This window comes from Lepisma saccharinum, chromosome 21 (genome assembly GCF_977018435.1).
Source record: "Lepisma saccharinum chromosome 21, izLepSacc3.1, whole genome shotgun sequence".
Lineage (NCBI taxonomy): Eukaryota > Metazoa > Arthropoda > Insecta > Zygentoma > Lepismatidae > Lepisma > Lepisma saccharinum.
The window spans coordinates 61,259,678-61,275,042 of record NC_139249.1 but is presented as its reverse complement, the minus strand read 5'-3'; the positions used below and the strand labels follow the sequence as shown (position 1 = coordinate 61,275,042).

Genomic DNA, 15,365 nt, shown 5'->3' with positions numbered 1-15,365 from the left:
TCAATTAATGCACAGTTGCCAGGCCCCACTCAGTCCACGTGGTAGCTACTCTCACATGGCTACTCGTTTTTCGAAATACAAAATTTTCTCTTGAATGCAACCATTAACAACTATGTTCAGTGTATCAAGTGAGGAACAAAACTGTTTCATCCATATGGAATTCAATTTTAAAAATGTTTGAAACACTTGTATAAAAAGAACAGGCAGGAATTTTAGAGGGGACTAACAGGTATTCATCACGATATGTTTCTTTGTTAATTGTATATATATTTTCAGCCATTGAACAGATTTCTGTGCACAGTAAACAAAATGACACAGAATGAATGAATAGACAAAGTTACAAAACCCGCAAATAACCACAGACTATCAAACATCAAGTATCAAAATCTAATAAACACATGTTTTAAACACTTTGTTTTAAATGTTTTAAACATTTGTGAAACGAACAAAGCTGTGTGTTAAACATTTAAAACAAGTTGTTTTAAACATGCCAACCCTGCTTTATGCCATGGTATACAGAAAATTTACCTTTTACCTTAACCTCCAAGTAATATAAAGGAGGAAGAAGAAAATTAAAATTTAAAAAATAAATTGGTAATCAGCTCATTCCTATGGCCATCACAATAGACCAAAGTGAATGAAAATGTAGTGTGTAGCAGTGGTACATTTCTACAACCATGTAAAGTTGCATTGAAAATAGGCTGATATTACTTGGGTGGAAGAATAATAACAATGTATAAGAGAGACAGTGTTGCAGACATACTGGAAAAAATACAGCATTTCACTTCTAGCGTCAATACTATGAATGCTGGATGGACCAAATTTGCAGGGAACCATGACAAAACACCACTCTCATTTTCAACTTTTTGACAAAATTTTGCATTTTTCCCATTTGTGTAACCTTGAGGACATGTAATGCCCGGCCCCAGGAAAAAACCGGAAATCACACATTTTTTTTAAAGTCATAATTTGCTTAAATCTTAAAAATTGGCCATTTCTCCCTGGACTAGTAATTGCAAGTTATGAACACATTCTTTTGTTCTCATTATTGCATGTAAGAGTGAAATATATCAGCAAATTGCCATGGTTGAGGTGTTATAGCCTGTTTTATAAGATATATCCCATAATACAAATATACTACATAATACTCGGAGGGGGGAAAAATACATTTTCAATTTGCACTTGTTAATAATAGTAACAATAGATATATTGTTTTGTAAGATTTCGTATATGTCATACCTTCATAAGTATACTAATGAAAAAAAGACGGGACTGAAATATCATGTGTAGTTTTAAAGAAAAGGCACGTTCACAAGAAGAATTCTTTCAGTCTAGACAATTGTACATAATTTGTTTTTCCCTATGGATATGATATGCATTTCTTTTCATGCACTTTTTGCAGGCATGGTGAACGATGGGAGTTGCAACTGAAAGGAGCAGGAAAAACACCATATTCCCGCATGGATGATGGAAGGGCTGTTCTGCGTTCATGCATTAGAGAGTTCTTAGCATGCGAGGCCATGGCTAACTTGGGTAAGATCATAGCTATACAACTAACCTTTCAGTAATTCTATTGTTCAGGAGCAAATAGACTATCTAACAGATTCTTCAAATATCCCTCCACCTAAATCCAAACATTTTGAGTACCAGAGTGATTCATAAGTTCTTGTAAACTTACAAGATTATGCTTCACTCTTATACTCTTGTGTCATGACAATAGTACATGAATTTCTTATTGGTTATACCAGGGGTTTTTAAACTTTTTACTATCATAGCTTCCCTCAGCTTCAAAAATCTGGTCGCGATTCCACTCAATAATAATAATAGGTACCTAATACATGCCTCCTCAATGGTGCAGTGGTAGTGTTGTTGCCTTGTCATCAAGACGTGCTGGGTTCGATACCCGGTGGAGGCACATAGTGGTTCAGATTCCACTTTAAACTGTAGGTCCAGTCCCGATTAGCCTTACTGTGCATAAAATGGACTTAAAACATCAAATCAATCAATCATAATAGATAAGGACCATGGCAGACCAACACAAGATCTCTACATGACTTTATCTATTATTGGTACACATACAAGTAATGAAAATATAATGTCTGATTAATACAGGTGATATTTAATATTTATAACCTTGTGTCAATTCATTCAGCAATACGATATTCATGAGATAACAGGATAATACAGACAGTAAGAAAAGCTAAATAATAGATGTTAAGAACAGGCATGGCTGTTTCTTCTAACAGCTTGCTTAATGTGAGGAAGCAGCCACCAATACTTTCATCTTTAATCTTTCTCTTACAAACCAGTAACTTCCTTTTGAAGGCTGCCAACTTGTCCGAATGGTTCACCTTGTAGAGGTACATTCAGAAAATTCAGTTTGTGGAAAATATCAGAAAGGATGCCAATTTTCGTACAAAGACACTATAAATGAATTTTTCAGCATTGGCATGGTTTAGTTATACATGATTCGAATGCAGTTCCTGTGTTAGTTCGATGGACAACCAAAATCAGTTGCAATGATACATAAGAAGAAATTGGTATTTTTTAATTAACGCCTTTTAAATTTTCAGAAAAGGAAATATTTTTACGCAAGTTCTCGTCCCTCCCCTGCGAAACTCCGGCGCCTCCTCAGGGAGGCACACCACTGGGTTATTCTGTTACAAGTTTCTAGATTAGTTTACCACAACTTTTGTGTTGTACTTTTCAGGAATTTTAGTATGTTTGATGAACAGATTATGATTTAAGACAATTTTAGAAACAATGTTTCAGTGCAAGGGTGGCAACCATGAAAATTTGCGATATTGAAGGCCTTCCGGACCACTATGTGTCCTCAAACACACAGTGGTCCGGAAGGCCTTTGATTGTCCTGCGCCATGGCCGTGCGGTGTAAGAAATTGAACAACAAATTCGTTGAAAATACACTGAACCAGTAAAAACTTTTTACAGACTAACAGTCGTGGAGCGTCCATGTAAGCTTTGTAAGCCGGGCTTACACTTTATTAGTTCTAGTAAAATGTATGTAATTATATAGTAAAAACTTCAAAGTTCGACTCAACCCGATACCAGTCTTCTAGATCCTGTTTGTTAGATTGCAACACTTCAGCACCAGGCGGCACATGCGAACTCCCGCCTTCTGCTTGCGGAAAGTTGTAAGCCGTCTGAATGTTGCCTTACAAATTTCTGACCGCAAAGGATTAGTGCCTACTGTCGCCTACCGTATGTTGATGGAGAAGAGCAAGGAATATAGGGAGAAGAGAGGGCCAGAACCGTACGTTTGTAAACCTACAGCCCAAAGCTTACAGCAGCATTGCAAACCTCTTGTTTAGAAAAAGTGTTGTTCATGGACGTCCGCAGTATTTCTTTCCACCAGGGAGGATTAAGCAAAGTATTTTTTTTTCAGGGGTTGGGGTAAAGTAGGTATATATCCCTTCTCAAAATATACTAATTCAATTTGAAGTTAACATTTTTCTGCAACGCGAAACGCCCTTACAATAATTAACAATTTGATGTGACTGAAATGAAATTGTATGTGTGAAAATGGTTGACATTCATTTTTCAGGAAGTGTCTCCTCGCCTGGCCCCTTCTGGACATCTATGGTGTCGTTTAAAGTCCGAAATTATGCTACATACTACTAAATTGTTCTGTGATTTTCATTATTAATATTAATTTATAACAAAAACATAAATATAAATTCGAATGGTTCAATCAACGGCATGGGTTCGACCTTATACGTGAAAAGTTTGAGAAAATTCAACCACAACGAAAAGTGGCCCTCTTGTTTTATTTATATCCCCAACTTACAAACGACTTTTTAAACTTGTGCGAGATTTAGCACCATTATGCTTGGGTTGGCTTCACTGAATATGTGCCAGCGAGACACAGGCCCTGCAAGAGGAGGGGCTCCAGCGTTGTTTGGGTATGAATGGTTGACTGCAAAGGAAATTTGAGCCGGCGGTGCTTCAAGGAGGTTTTTTCCCCCAGGAACAAGGAATTCTGAAGCAAAAATCTAACAGGAAGGGGAAAAAGGGAAACCTAAAAATGAGCGGGATATGGGAAAATTAGATACACATTGATGTGCTAAATTCTTGTTCCTGTTTTTCGCTTGTAGGAGAGCATGAACATCAGAAATATTAAGATCTCTGTTTTCCATTTATGTATGAACTCAGCTGGTAATAATTGAGTTAAAAAGCGCAAAAAAAGAAAATAAATAAATAAATAATAAATGTTAATGAAAGCTGAAGATTGAACCAATTTTACAAACCTCATGTCAAATATGAACCAAATATATTATTAATTACATAGTCCGTTATTCAAACGCTCTTCGAACAACGTACGAAAAACCTGTTTATGATATTTTAGGTACTAGATTTGCTTTTACACTATCCTAAGAAAGCACATGTCCTTTGATAGAAATTTCTGGATATGTCCCTACAATTAGTGAGCAGTTATTTTATATTGGTATTTTTTTTACTAAATATATGGAATTTTAAGGCAAGAGAGGGAATTTATTTATATCCGAATGGGATATTCCTCTCACAGTCCGAAAGGTCACTGCTAAAAGCAGTGACTGATTTTATATCTGGTTTATTTTTGTTTCCACCTTCTTGTTGTGTGTTTGTTAAAGTCTCGAGGTATTGCTTTTGCAAATTCCATCTATTGAAAAGCAGACTGTCGTCCCTGTGCTGTGGTGTGATAGTGAAGTGCATTATGGAATAAAATGAGTGTGATTGTGCGGTGGGGTGTAGAACTTGTTGAAGATGCCGTTGTCCAGCAAGGATTATGTTGCCAAGAAGAAACTTGTGGATGTAGGTAGGCCCACCCCTTCCTTCTCTAGCAGACATAGTAACAGAAACGAAAATAAAGTACGCCGATTTTGTGATTCATGGTACGAAGCTGATACTTGGTTATGTGGTTGTAAAAAGTATTCAGCACTTTTCTGTTTCCTACTGTTTTCGTTTCTTTATTATTATTATTATTATTATTATTATTATTATTATTATTATTCATTTTATCTAACTTTGCATATTTTTTATTGTTATGTTACGATAGGAATAACACTGACTTAATTATCTGTTGAAATGTAGGAGATATACAGCCTAGCAAAGAAAACACCAATCCCAGGGATATATCCAAAATTTTTAATTTTGTGAAAAATTCCAGGGAAGTGTTATGAAAAAATGGGGGTGGGGATTGATGTGTGTGGATAAATCACTAACCATGTCAGCCCAAAAATAAGCACAACAGGAAATAGCCTTCATCATGATAGGCTTACACTATTGGAAAGGTCCGCCACTGCAGACTAATGAAAAAAAAATCATTATGGCTTGGAATTAAATGGCAAATATTCAGCAATTACCGTAACTTGAAATGGTTCCACTTTGGGTAGTTTTTAGTTCAATAACTTTGTTCTCTATGCCACATGATTTACATTCAAAATATTGAATAAGGTTAGGAAACACCTTGTTCTATCAGTATAAATCCGAAGGCAAGGAATTTCACTCAGTCACTGAACAGTGACATCATCAGAATCTGACCCCCAAAACTTCGTTCATAAATTGCTTCCGTTTTTGTTCTAGCAGGACAAACTTTTATTGTCATATTGGGCAATGATTGAATCAAAATAAATTTCTCTATTGAGTTTGAGAGTGCAGTCAATAGACTTGCAACTTGCATGATTTCTTTGTTCAACTGAAGCATGTATTTTCCTAATTAATATTATGTGATGCTAAATGTAGGACATTCATGATATTTTTCAAATTCTTCCTGGGCCGGAGATCCACAGAATCAACAATTGGCTGAAATACAGGCCATGGCCATAACTAGTGTTGACTACAGCCTGGAAGTTCAGGCATTTATTTTGGTTAAAATGGCCAGGCAAGGAGGCATTTATAATGTGAAAAAAAAAATGAAAAAGTGTCAAATTGCAAGTATATTACAATTACTATATTTACAATTTAATTCAAAACATTAAAATCTACATAAAAGTAACATGTTGTCTTGATTGCACATAACTAAACTAGCTGTTTTTTTTTTGTTTTTTTTTTTATAGATTTGGATTCAATAAATTGAATTGGTTTATTTTACTTCACTTTTCTGCCACATTTGGCTAATCGCGAATATGAGGATGAGTGGTGGTGATGATGAAATTGATGAAGTCACACTCACAAAGAACACTCCAGCCCAGGTTGGAATTCAAACCTGAGACCCTTGGTGCCATAGCATTCTCTGCTAACCACTTCACCACAGAGGCCGTCTTAATTGAAAACGTCTGTTAGAAAGAATATTTCTCTCTACTTCAACGGAAGTAATTAGAGCATTCATGAAACAGAATATTCTAGCTGGATTCATATCGTCAAGAAAAGAATTTCCACCTTTAAGAATATCATAAATTGTTTTCAATCCAAGTCCACATTTGCACTCATTACACGTTTGCACTTTTCTGCAACAGCTAGCATCTTTTCCCACTGGTACTTCCATCAGCTGCTGCACCAATTTGCTCGAAGACTTCCATGGATGCTACAAGGGTTTCATTCCTTTTTTCAGTTTGGTAATTGTCTCTGACAACGTTCCATAATGTACCGATATGTATGAAAGTTCATTCTTCAGTTCTGAATAAAGCAGGAATTATTTGACTTCACAAATTGAAGGTGCTTCATTTTCTGGTAGAACATCGCTGTTTTTTTTTTCTTTTTCATATTTTTTGCATATTAAACAGCAACCCTAACTATGCATGAATCACTCTCTTCTCAAGCTTTCCTCCTTCAGCAGTCCCCTTACTTAAATAAGGCAAAAATTATTCACATAATAAACCACATAAAAATAAATGCTAATGGTGTTTTAGCAACAAAAAAATAATAATAAATAAATAAATAAATACAAACCTCTATAAAATTCTCAAAAATTTTATTGATTTTTTAAATAAAAAGCATTAAAATTAAAAATAGCTAAAATTGAAAAGCTTCTAAAACATTATCATCTTCTTCTTCCTCTTTCCCCTTTTGCATCATAGGGTCAGGGTTGCATCTATCCACTCCTTACATCTCTCCCATTCCTTTGCCATCCTCTTCATTTCTCTTATTCTTTTTCTTTCCCTTTGTCCTATTTCTTCTGTTCCTTTTTTGAATGTCTTCCGGGGTCTACCTCTTGTTCTCATTCCCTCTGTTCTAGCTTCCATTAATTGTTTTGCTAGCTTCATCCATTCTTACCACATGCCCGAACCATTTCGATTGTCTTTGTGTCAGTTTCTCTTCTATTGACTTTTGATTTAATTCTATCTCTTCTTGTTTTACCAACTATTGTACTGAAGCATTTCATCTCTACTGTCGTTATTTGTCTTATTTCTTTTCCTCTGACTGGCAACGTTTCGCTTCCGTATAGTAAAATTTGTTCCACTACTGACTTATACACTTGTAGTTTAGTTTTGGTGTGTATTTCCCTTTTTCCGAAAATGGTCTGGCTTAGTTGGTAGTGTGGACTGTTAGATGTCCTTACTCTATTCATAACTTCCTCTTCTATCCTTCCTTTCTGGTTTTTGATTGTACCCAGATACTCGGATCTTTCTGTGTGCTCCAGTTCTATTCCATCGCATATTATGTGAATTCTTTCTACTACCTCTTCCCTTCTTCCTATTTGCATCACTTTGCTCTTATTTGCATTTAACGTCATTCTCTTAGCCTTTAGCATTTCTACCCATTTGGTAACCACTTCCTGTAGCTTGTTCTCTGTATCTGCTATTAGTATTATGTCATCTGCATATACTAATGCTTGTCAATGTATAGGTCTCATATTCCAATTATCCACTTTTGTTCTTGCTGTTCTTATTTTGCATACATTTAGAACTTAATCCATAAATACTCCCTATAAAGAGTACATTAGCAACAATAAAACATTTATCAATAAATGCAGTAGGAAGAAATTGGCATTTTGCCAAACTTCCAGGCTCTAGTGATGACATTTATTTTGGAGCGAGTTTACAATACCGGACAATTCCCCGATTTCGTTCATATTTCGCATACTCAATAATTTAGGGCTCCTAATCACGAATCTGCAGTTAATATTTGGCACCCACATGTGGAATTTCCAAAAAAGGGGGTCCGTGATCGCAACCGACAATGCACAATTGCTCATTATTTACCGAAGATTTTGTGTTTCTCATACTGAAAAAAACGAAGTATACATTCCTGATATTACTATGAACCCAAAATTTTAAGTGTTTGCCTAACCTAACCTAACCTAACCTAACCTAACCTTACCGTGAATGGTTTGTGGGGCTATTTGTGAGTGGTTTGTGGGGCTATGTGTGAATGGTGTGTGGGGCACCGTAAGAAAATGTAAGTTTTGTAGCACTTGAGCGACAAATTTTAACTACACAATTGACATCAAGTGTCCTAAATTATTGACTATGCAAAATATGAACGAATGCCCTGTATTATGAATTACATTACAATTAATGAACTATATGAAATAAAATGGAAATTAGTGACAAACCACGTAGTACACAAACTGTATTGCACATGTAAACGGCACTACAGACATTCGGATTTAGGTTATGACATGTTCGATATGTCTGCCATCTCTGGTGATGATGTGGCGTAGACGAACAGCCGTTTTCACACTTGTTTGTCGACTGACATTGCCAACACTGTCATCACAAACACTACCTGTTCTCTCAAACTTGCGAATCAAATTCTTGATTGTTAGCACACTTGGACCGGTTGTCTTTAACTTGTACTCGGTCGCAAACTTCCTTTGCGCCGCAGTCGGACTGTTATTGCTCACATAATAGGCCTTCACAAGTGCCTGCACACTGTATCGTGACATTTTCACTTGCAAATGGCCGACATCAACACGTTGCGTGCACATGCGCATACGAATTCCCATCATGCCCTGTAGCCAGCCACGCAGTTTGGACGTCATCACGGGAACCGTTCAGAAATTATGACGGTTTAATTTCATATAGTTCATTAATTGTCACCCGTATGTACCCAACTAAAAGTTACTAAAAAGAACTTACGAAAGAAATAACTTTTTTTCCCCTTCAAAGTCACCATCTTCCTCAGACCACACAGATTACTGAACAAGTGATTCGCAATGTCACGTATTCATATCAACAAACATGGTCTCCATGCTAGATACGGAAAACGATGCGGTCATTGAAATGCTTATTTTACAACTTCTGCACGTCAATTAACAATTTCAACACGTTACCCCCACATGTTAACCTCAGATACTTCATCGGGACTACATATTTTGTGAGTATAAGAAGTAGGATAGAAATTACAGCAGTGTCGTAGTATTAGAAACACAAAATCTTCCAGTAAATAATGAGCAATCGTACATTGTCGGTTGTGATCATGAACGCCCTTTTTTTTGGGGGGGGGGGAATTCCACACGTGAGCGCCAAATATTAACTTCAGATTCATGATTAGGAGCCCTAAATTATTGAATATGCAAAATATGAACGAAATCGGGGAATTGTCCGGTATTGTAAAATCATAGCCTACCTTTATTTCCAATAGTGAACATTTGTTTGTTTGTATGTATTGTCTTCACAAAGGTTTGGTTATAAGTGCCCTGAACATTTTAATCACTGTAATATATCAGGATAAGTCCAATGAAAACCATAATTTGATTTTGTTTTCATATGTAATAACTTTTTGTATGAACTACAAAATGATTGCAAAATTTTGCCACATTTCAACATAGACTCTTTGTTGATCAACACATATTTTCAAGTGTCCAAAAAGTGCTGGGTAACCTGTGGAAAATATATCTTCAGGAAACACACGCAGTCATCTACTTATATGCCACTCTCTCCATCTATCTCCATGTGAAGTGATGCAAATTTATCTCTTTATTATCTCTTTGTAAACTTACTGCTGTGGTAAGCTTGCATAGAGATATTGAATATTCACATCCTGGAGAATTTCGACAGGTTTTACGCTTGCCATAGTTCAAGGTACAATGGCATTTTATAGCTCATTTGGTCAATGTTTCAACCTTGGGGATGTTGGCAAATAACAGCAAATACCTAACCTAAATTTGAGCTGTATACAATCTGTCCTAAAATATTTGTTGCACCTTAGAGGCTTTTTATTTGACTCACCTTCACACGGTCATCAGCTCATCACAGATAATGCAGGTTAGAATGTAAATGAGGTTTACAGTATGGCAGGATGAAAATATATGTAGCCACAAAAATAGTCGTGAAGAATACTGTGCCAAAGTGACGCAAGACCATGGATTCCATTGTGATAAAATTCCTTAGAATGGGAAGCAAAGAATCCGTGTGGTGCAGTTTCCACAATGTCAAGGGTTGGGAACTTTCCTCCCCAGAGGTCACGATTCAGACATGTGCTAGTCTGCTATATGTCGGGAACCTGCCTTGTGTGACTATTATCAGCGAAGGCAGATTATGCTTACACAAATCATCTGAATCACATGTGATCTCGCATTATTATGCATAAAACCAACACAGTGCAATTCATAAGTGAGGAGGAGATTCCACAGTGTGTGTGTGAGTGATAGAGAGAGGGTGAGTTCGTGAGTGAACATGATTCCAGAGGACCAATGTAATCACTGGCATTGATCATTCAGCAAACTGAGACTAGTTCACATGATGCACAATATACACCATGTCCATAAATATACTGTGATACTTTAAAGTGGTATTACGTCGCTTTGGATAATCGTATTTAAATTAAATTGGTGACATTTGAAAGAAAATCTCAAATATTTTTGTGCATGTCAACAATGGACACCAATATCAGCAATGGACAACAATGAACGAGATCAAACATAGAAACTGAAATAAATTCACTCCTGACAACAATGGATATTTAGCAGGCAGGCAGGTTACATGTGAATGTTTTCCTTTAAAATTGTGTTGTTATTACAGAAGATTTAGGAACGTAGATGGTGTGTTTTAGAATATCATTACACGTAGAGTTTGGTGAATGTGTTGGTGTGTTTTATCATTCCACGGAGAGTTTGGTGAAGGTTCAGCGTGCAGATTGAAGTCGAGGTCACCTGACTTGACGGTCTGTGACTTTTTTTTATGGGGTTACATAAAAGATTGTGTCTATGTACCCCCATTGCCTCAAAACCTGCAAGAACTTCAAATTCGCATCACTTCTGCAATCCAGTCCATCCCTGTGGATATGTTGGAGCTTGTGTGGCATGAATGGGAATATCGCCTTGATGTCTGCAGGGCCATTCGTGGGGGCCACATTCAATGTCTATGAGTTGTAAAATAAAATATTTGAGTTTTTCTTTCAAATGTCACCAATTTCATTTAAATATGATTATCCAAAGCGACGTAATACCACTTTAAAGTAAGACAGTATATTTATGGACACGCTGTATTTCACAGTCCACCAAACATAGAGCACATTGGCATGTCTGATCACTGAGAACATAAATACTGAAGGCCTGGCTAACTTTCCATGTTACGTGAGTAGGGTGACGAGATTTTCTGAAATGAAAAGCAGGACATCCATGGATGTGTATGTAGGGGATTGCAGCCACAACTAAAAGAGCACGGCCAAGTGCACCTCCTCCCCCCTCCCACACACACACACCCTTCTTTGGCAAAGAAAAAGTCACGCTGCCTACATGTCTCCTGACTGTATTACACAACTCTCTGTAATCTCTTTTCTTCTTGATTTGATTTTTGTTATTTAACGTCACCTTTCTGTCACTTTTGGCTAATTACAACAATGAATACCAGTGATGATATGAATGGAAATTCACAAAGAACATCCATGCCCAGGCCAGGATTCGACCCCAGGACCCCTGGCCTGGCATCCTAGCATTCAACCACTCCTAGCAGTCTTTCCTTTTCATTTCTATCTTTTTCGTCCCTCCTTTTTTCTTTTTTTAACTCTCCTATCTCTCTTGTTCTTACTGTTTTTTGTGTGTGTGTTTTTCCTTACTTTTTTACCATATAGCATCCATACATTGTGAAATAATAATACATTTTATTCAATACTGAGAATATACACTGGTCGACAATTGCTAACGAACAAACACGTTTTGACCAATAACTTTTGACTACGTGATCAGGGTGCAACAAGTGAACAATATATAAGTACAGATATCAGTTAAGGTTTATTGAGAAAAGATGACTGGGAATCCTCATCAACCAAAGAAACAAGACGTGATAAAGCAAAACCAGCATAAGCAAAACAAAGTGAAGAAAGCACATTAATCACAATTGGGCATGTGTAGAGTGAGTCCAGAGGAAATCAGTATGGGGTGTGGCCACCGCGGACTGCACAGCAAACTGCACACCTGATTGGCATGCTGTCGATGAGAGCGTTCCTGAGCGCGAGGGGTATATTGTAGGGATGGCCAGATCCGGATCCTCACGGATCCAAAATCCGGATCCGGTTGGTTCCGGATCCTTAGGATCCAGATCCGGATCTGGAACTTTCGGGTCCGGATTTTTCGGATCCGGATCCGTTTTGCCATCCCACATGAGCGCTTTTTTGGAAAGTAAGAATGTGTTTATAACATATTGTTACCTGCTAATATACATATATATAGTATATATATAATATACATACATACATACATACATACATACATACATACATACATACACACACACACACACACATACGTGTAAACGTGGTCTTATAAGGCCCGAGTGAGTGTACATATGTTGTTGGAACCACTATAATTTGATAAATTAGCAAAATAAAATTCATTTTAAAATGTCGAGACCATGCATGTGATTACAAATACCACCGTGGTTTTTGAAAATTATCATTTATGCAGTTTTCCTCACGAAAAAATGGTTACTATTCTTGTTGGAACCTGGTACCAATATCACCTGTCTAATTTACGTGTTGTAATTTTTAATACAATTGCATCCGTTGTGGGTACCGATCAATATTGCACAAACCGTCCAACCAATCACAATTCTTGTAGGTCACATGATTTCTTCCTGTGTGTAAGCAGCTACGTACCATACCGAATTGAGCAAATAGTTGTGAAATGCGCTTTACGGCGTCAATTGAGAGCGCGTAACTTGGACGTTTCTGTCTCGGCGCAGAGCATTCGGAAGGGGAGGGGGAAAGAGTTCCTCTCGCGGCGGTCGGAAGGGGAGGGGAAAAAGAAGAGTTCCTCTCGCGGCGGAGTTAGGAAGGGGTTAACTGTTGTGCAGTCAGTGCCGTACTTAAGGGGTTTTTGCCCCACTGTGGAATTGAGAAAATAATCACATTTACCCTAATCGCTGACTCTTAATTTTTACTTTGCATACTTTTATGTGTTGTTTGAAGATTTCAGAAATCAAAGCAGGCTTGTGTGGCCTATCATGCCGCAACTGTGTGAAACGAAGCTCTTTATTGGAACGCTACCAAGCGAAACGCAATAGGTAACAAGCGACAAGAGATACGTATCGCTTGGAATTGAACCCTCAGTAATCAATTCGACCTTTCGCATTGATGCGACAGGGCAAGCTGCACATGTCGCTTTCGGCTCGGTGCATTAGGTTTTTCGCGCATGAGCGGTGAATTTCTTGCTTTAGATCGAAGTCGCCAGTGTTCATGGGAGTCCGTAAGGGGGGGGCAAGGGGGACCCGTGCCCCCTTTGGAAAATCAAAGTCAACCAAAAATTATATATTTCACACATATAATTCCATTTCAGCCACAATAATATGTGTTAATTAATGCACGAACATAATAAATTCAAATGTAAGCAATGTTTTTTTGAAGGAACATTGGGTAAAATGTGGCTTATTTGCTCCCCCTGTAAAAAAAAATACCTTCCTTGCCCTTCCCTGGAAAAAACCCTGCTGACGTCCATGCCAGTGTTGTCTGTCGATTGTCGCCTGCCACTTGTCGCTTCGATCTGAAGTCTCCTTGAAGGGGTCAGGGGAAGAATTCTGACGGATGCGACAAGCGACAGTGTGCTTCCACATCGACAAGAGACACGGTTCCCTTTTGTCTTGTAGAATAAAACATTCACCGCCCGTGCACGACAAGTGGAGGCATCACGATGCACAACATTGATAAAGTAGCCAGTTTGAGTGACACAACCAAGCGACATGCAATATTTGCAGCTTACCGTGCTGTATCAGTTCGAAACGTTGCAATGATTACCGAGGCTTGTCGCTTGTCGCGTTACGCTTCGGTCTGGAATCTGCTTAAACGGCATAAACGACAGGCGACTAGCGACATGGAGATTTTATACCAAAGCGACAAGCGACATTAGACCATTCAATATAAGGCAAAGCATTCACCGCGCATGCGCGAACAAAAGTACGAAGCGACATGATGCACGGTATTAACAAAACTGGCCAATCAGAGCGCCACGCAAGCTACAAGCGACACCTGCATCTTGTCGTGTCGCTTCTGTTCGAAAGGTTCAATTCATTACTGCTGGTTCGCTTCCAAGGGACATGTGTTGGTTGGCGCTTTCTCTCCCTTACAAGGCAAGAAAGCTGCAAACGACAGACGACAAGTGACAGGCGACAAGCGACACGGAGAATTCACACAGAAGCTGCAAGCGGCAAGCGACACTAGCACAGTTAGTCTAAATCCAAACATTCACCGCGCATGAGCTAACAAGAGCACTAGGTGACAGGATGCACGGTATTGAGCTACACGTGCAGCTTGACCTGTCTTGATACGAAAGGTTGCATTTATTTCTGAATGCTGGTTTGCAAGTTAAGCGTGTCACGTGCCGCTCCCCTCTGAAAGCTACACCAAGCCATTGTTTTATTGAATTCTCCTCAGGAAAGGAAGAGAATGCTTATACAAATACAGTCTCCGTAGATCATTTGCGAAGCCACTCATTATATTTGAAACTCAGCGTGCACTATAATCAACTGAAGCGGCCCTAACAAATTATTCGCTGGAACTTGGATCTCACTTTCCTCATCGTTGTGAAGGGTCACTCGCAATAGAATTGTTACGATTTTATCTCTCTGGTTGAGAACAGAATTTGGAGACTATAGTCGACAAAAAAGTTATTTCTGTTGGAGTTATTAGATTTGGGGAGGAGGGTGGTGCTTCAGATGGCTGTTCCATGTAGACTGTAGATTTGAACAAAAGGAGCAAAGGAAAAGTAACTTATTTAATTTCTTTGTAAAATGAATTAAGTGTTAATTTACCAGAAGTCCAGTACAGCGAAACTATCCAAGTTTATAATGGTGTGAGTCTTAATGGACATTTTAATTAAACCTTTCTTAACAAACTGATTCAATATTGAATAGGGTAGTGGTTCCCTAAGGGTGCGCCGCGGCGCCCTGGGGTGCCGCGAAATGTTCCGGAATTTTAACTGAAATGCCACTTACTTGTTAATCTACACAGGGTTTTAGATATGCTTGTTCCAAACATGTGCTTATTTAGTACTA

General features: G+C 38.0%; 1 protein-coding gene across 1 annotated transcript in view; it reads left to right on the top strand.

The window, feature by feature from the left end:
* The window catches only part of LOC146004018 (protein nucleotidyltransferase YdiU-like), a 92,141-nt gene that overhangs the window by 8,642 nt on the left and 68,134 nt on the right, over window positions 1-15,365 (top strand). The window contains exon 2 of the mRNA XM_083142582.1: window positions 1,403-1,533. Coding sequence (XP_082998708.1) covers window positions 1,403-1,533 — 131 coding nt within the window. The remainder of the gene's footprint in view (window positions 1-1,402; window positions 1,534-15,365) is intronic.